The 5,309-nt window shown below is 39.5% G+C and overlaps 1 protein-coding gene across 1 annotated transcript in view; it reads right to left on the bottom strand.

Moving 5' to 3' along the window:
* The window catches only part of tmem117 (transmembrane protein 117), a gene marked incomplete at its 5' end in the record, with an annotated part of 38,646 nt that extends 33,338 nt beyond the window's left edge, over positions 1-5,308 (bottom strand). The window contains 1 exon segment of the mRNA XM_035665795.1: positions 5,171-5,308. Within this exon segment, the coding sequence (XP_035521688.1) occupies positions 5,171-5,308 (138 nt within the window).
* Between the last annotated feature and the right edge of the window lies 1 nt (position 5,309).

Below are 5,309 nucleotides of genomic sequence, written 5' to 3' on the forward strand. Positions count from 1 at the left end.
AATATTCATAGGTATGTTATCATTAGTATAATCACCTGAAAATAATAATCCTTGAGTTTTTGTGATCTTAGATAATATCTTTTTTCCCCGAGTGTAATGACAGGGTGAGGCGAGGGCTTTGTAATCAGCAATTACAGTGCTCGATGCCACCAAATCCTACACACTGTTCCTTTGAGATGTATAGCAGGTTAGATATAGGTTTGAATGTCCAGGATTTTCACTTTTTCTTCCATTTCCACATTCTTTGAAGTGTAGCGCTCTTATTTTGTTGTTCTCATGGATGTTGTCAGTCGAGGTTTAAGCAACCTTCGCTGTCACTTTGGCTAGGCTATGGAACTGATTGACATGTGCCAACTTGAATCAATGAATTTCTCAAATTTATTCTCAAAATCCATCTCCATCTTTGAGTCAGTGATCTCAGTGTGTGTGTGTGAGAGAGAGAGAGTGAGTTTGTGTTTTACGCTTGTGAATTATTGACTTGTCTTACAGCCTGACTTTCAGACTCTGTCAAATTAAGCCTAATGGCTGAGTCTACTAGTCTTTATTTTGTGAGAAGCCAAATGCCTTTTACAAAAAGCACATTTTTTGTACGATTCCCATGTGGGATCCAGTAGTGTTTACACTGGGCTTCCTTTAAAGTGACAGCAAATTAACTTTTCTTCAAATTCTTGGTTAGTAATCATTTGTAAGTGAAAGCTCGCAAAGCGAACAGAAAAGCCCTTGACCACGATCAGCCCAGAGGAGCCTCTGTCTTAAAATTTAAAAAGGTGGCTTAATCTAATCCGTGTCTGAATGCAAACAAACCACACTCGAACTGAAATAGACAGCTCACAAACCCTGTGACCTAAGATTTAATACAAATGCATAATGACAGCGAGGCTCCCGCTGAATGACCAGAAGTCATTGGCTACCGCCCATTCCATTAGAGAGCACACATAGCCTTGAGTGGCTGAATGAAACAGCATAGGTTGTTCCTTGAACCACAAATGTAATCTTAAATCACAATCTGTCACAAGCTATTCATCATTGAGAGTTTATACCGGTTTTCTCAAAAGAGAACAATACTCTGCACCTCTGCCTACTTTAAATAGCACCGTGACATCAGCATAACTGAATTAGAGACTGCAAAAGAGCTTTTTACGCGACAACTGGATTAATATTTATGTGGGTTTTTGAGAGGATAAATATTGTGGCAAAAACAAGAGAAAAGAAAACGCTACAATCGCTAGAGGGAGGAGGAAGTGTGATTCTCTATAAAAATGTTTTTCTAGGCCATTATAAATTATAAATGATAAATGATGCAGGTGATGTGTCAGCAGTCAAAAACAATGTCTGTTCCAGGTTTGTGACAAGCTGATTCAAAGTCAAGCATAGCTGAAAACATGAGCTTCAAAATGACTCCAGTTACGCAAGGTATTATATTTGTGAAAGGGCATCAGAAAACGCCTTCTCAAATTGTGACTGCAGGAAACACTTTCAACAGTCAGATTATTCCCAAAGAGCGTTTTCAGGTACTCAAACCTTTGCATTTCTATCCAGAAGTGTTGCCACTGCTCGCCTACATTTTAGAGAGCAGAGAGAGATCTGCAGAGCTTTAGTAAAGACATCATGATGTGCAGTAGGTGGGCCATGTGGGCTTATGTGACAGATCAATAATAGATTATGTATTTTACAGTAGGCATGGTTTTAGAGTACAGCTCTTACGCCCCACCTGGATTGTGATTACATAACTGCTTTACTGAAATGTCGAGCAGGGCACGTCTCGCCTCTCCAACTATCAACACCAGCCTCTTTTTTCCTCCCTTCCACAGATTCTCTTCATCTGTCTTTTCTCACATGCTCAACTCTCAAAAGTGCAAACACATACACACACACACACACACACGAACCTGCTCGCTCACACGCACACCCACACGCAGAAACAAAAACCATCTGTTCGGAGGCTTGTTGAAGCGCATTAGTTACCTGGCTGCAGGATGAGCTGTACTCTTTCTGTCCTCTATACCCTCAAGCCAGCGTAAGTGTACAGACCCTGATCCAGATACACTGGGCCTTATTGTACAAACCGGGGCCCAATAGAGTTCATGCGATGAAGCACCTGCTTCACTATTATGAGTCATGCAAATGAAAAAAATCTAGTGGACTAATATATTGAGATTCTCCAGCTTGCACAGTATTGACAATAAAAAGGTCAGTACAAAAAAAAAAAAAAACATGTCCTCGCTAAGCTCTACTAGTTACTTGTCATGCAGATAATTGTTTTTTGAGTTATTGGTCTCTGAGATTGGTGTCCTGGTTACTTTGGATAATCCACAGACCTCACTACGAAAAGTTTTCATCTGAACTCCTTTCTACTTTAAATTGCCCCTATGAAAATTGTTCATCATGAACAGTGGGGGTAACACAGATTTCAAATTTAGAATTTTAAAATGTATTTTTTGCAAATAAATATCAGTTCACCCAAACTATACTGGAGTGGAGGCAGAAATTGTAGAGGGAGGTATCTTAAGGAAAAGTCTGGCATTTTGGAAAATGCACTTATTTGCTATGTTGCCGAGAGTTAGACGGGAAAGACCGATATCACTCTCGTGTTTGGATGATAACTGTAGAGCCAAACAGTAATTGGCTTATTTTAGCATAAACAAAGCTAATCTTAGTTTTTAGTCACTTAGCCCTGTCGTCACCACGAGCTTGCCAGGCAACCAGTCTAGACTCCAGGAAGTCACTCCACCTAACTCCCCATGACAACTTCATTTTTACATTCTGTTTAGGTAAAGATTAAACAAACAAGACACAATCTGTTATGAGTAAAACTTAGAAGTGCTGGTAGGCAGTAGCCAGGCTAACTTTCCCCCCTTCTACCAGTCTTTATGCTAAGCTAAGCAAACCCTGATTCAAGCTTAGAAACCTTAGAAACCTTAGAAATCTCCAAGGACCCTGTACGTATACAGTATACAGTAAAGTAACCTTGCGTGGGATCCTGACTCAAACGAACAGAAACTTTATCATAGAGCTGAAGTAAGGAAACACTACATCCAATTAAACGATTGCAACTTGAGAAGACAGCACAACAGATATTATCTGATCCACTAACTGTCCACCGTGTACAGGAAAACCACAAGCCATTTTCCATTTCCCTTCTTAGAAAGGATTCTGTATTTGCAGAGAGCATCATGTCATCGCACACTCTTGGCTTTCCATTTATGCTCAGAGAAGATGATCACTCAGAGTACTCTCCCTCTCTCTCTGTCCTACAATTATAGTCATTAATGGTTCATCCCAAGAAGATAAGCCAGGGTGGCCAATAATATCCGGGCATAAGTGAGTTATGAAGTGAGTAGGAAATGAAATGTGTGAGTTGAATAGGAAGCGCTGTGAACTGCTGCACAAAAAAAAACAATCAAGGGCTTATGAGATTGGAGTCACAGCCTTATGAGCGGAGAGTGAAAGGGACAGAGTCAATATGGCAACAGGGCGACAAGAGAGAGGAGGTAGAGGTTGTCAGAGGAGGTGAGAATGATGGTGAGTCTGTGAAAAAGCAGAGGAAATGCATCGAGGAGGTGCGAGAGGTGAAGGAAGTGAGACGGTACCAAGTTCAAACAGCATACGGTGGTGATGCATGTTGTGTTGCAGAGATTCTCAACCTGTCTTAACAGGAAAAGCATGAACGTAATTAAAAATATTCATGAACAATGGCTGTATTCCATTTAGGGGTATCAGAGTCCTGCTAGTATGCCTGTTGTAATCACAGGTGTTACCAGTGAGAGTAAGTAGATAGGTTCTGTTCCATTTAGTGTAACAGAGCCTTTCCAGTGAGCCAACATGCACAATACTGAAGCTGACACACCAAAATACAATGTGGCCATTATTTAACAAGGACTCCACTGTGAAAAAAAGGTTGTATAGAGTAATTTGTGGCCACGCAAATTCTGAAAAAGGCTGAAGACTACAAGTTTGGGATGAAAAAAAATCTGGAGGTGTGGACGTTAGAAAGAAGTGAAGTTAACAGACCTCTGTAGCTAGCTCAGGTTGAGTTGCATTCTGGGTAATGTAGGTGTCAGGGTTTTTACAAGCAAGAAGAACATGTGGGAAACAAAGATGATATCTGTGGTTCAGTCTTGATCCCTTTCCTCAAACATAATCATAAGTGACAATATATATATGCAAATCTAGTGGAGTTCTCTTTCAATGTTATTATTTACACTTATGCTTTAGCTGCTGTGACATTACAAAATGCCGCTGTGAAAAAGATATATTGGGTGATTAAAATATATTTATACTCCTATACATATTTATTATTGTCTATCATTTCACTTATTTTATTTGTATGTTTTTTTATTCTCCTTTAAATCAACAGATTGAAAGAGGTATTTTGTCTTGCGTTTTTGGTTTGTTTGTTTGTTTGTTCACTCTTGCATATGCAGCCTGCAAGGGGAGAGTGGGTGTGAGTAGGTCGTGCATCTTTATAATGGGTTACAAGCCAAAAAGGTTGAGAACCACAATCAGATACAAGCAGGAAGAGGTCCATAAAGGTACATTAAACAAAGTAATAATTCTATTATATGCCAAGATGTTATAAATGTTTTTCACATTAAGATATTATGCATTGATATGTATATTCAGCAGAATGTATCACCTAGATCTCTGATGTACAGTCTTGCCACCAACAACTGTTGCAGTAACCTGACCAATCTACTTGTATCTTGAGCTGAAATGATTAGTTTAATTTTAGTTTTTATCAATTTTAGCAAAATTAAGTTTCTGCTTTCCTTTTGTGACTGAATATTTTTTAAGTTTTGGAGTGCTGGTTCAACAAAACAAGCATTTAAATAAATAGGCTAATGGATTAATCAAAGAAAATAATCAGAAGACTTATCGACTTATTAAAAATAACTGGTAGTTGAGTACCACCAGAGTGTACAGAAGAGATTTGCAAACACTGTTTGACCCAGACCTGATGAGAAGTGAGAAGAAAGGCAGAAAAGAAAAGATGGATGCAGGAGCACAGATGAGAGCTGATTGCAAAGACGTGAAAATGGCCTTCCATTAGATTACTATTCACAAAAAAGTGGAGCATGAGTGAAAGGTCACAACAAAAACAACTGAGGAGGATGGTTCAGTAAAGCCATTACTCTGCACATTCCAGTGCATTATTGTGCGCATGACTTACCAAAGAGCTGGCGGTGGAATATAAACTTCCCAGCTAACAGGCCAGTGATAATGGCCAGTATCCAACACACTACTTTGAGGATGTTCCATCCGAGGCCCGGGTACTTGTTGAACAGGAAGGAGAAGCAGTTGCCCACCAC

This window comes from Morone saxatilis, unplaced genomic scaffold (assembly GCF_004916995.1).
Source record: "Morone saxatilis isolate NCDOM2014 unplaced genomic scaffold, NCSU_SB_2.0 Contig2, whole genome shotgun sequence".
NCBI lineage: Eukaryota > Metazoa > Chordata > Actinopteri > Moronidae > Morone > Morone saxatilis.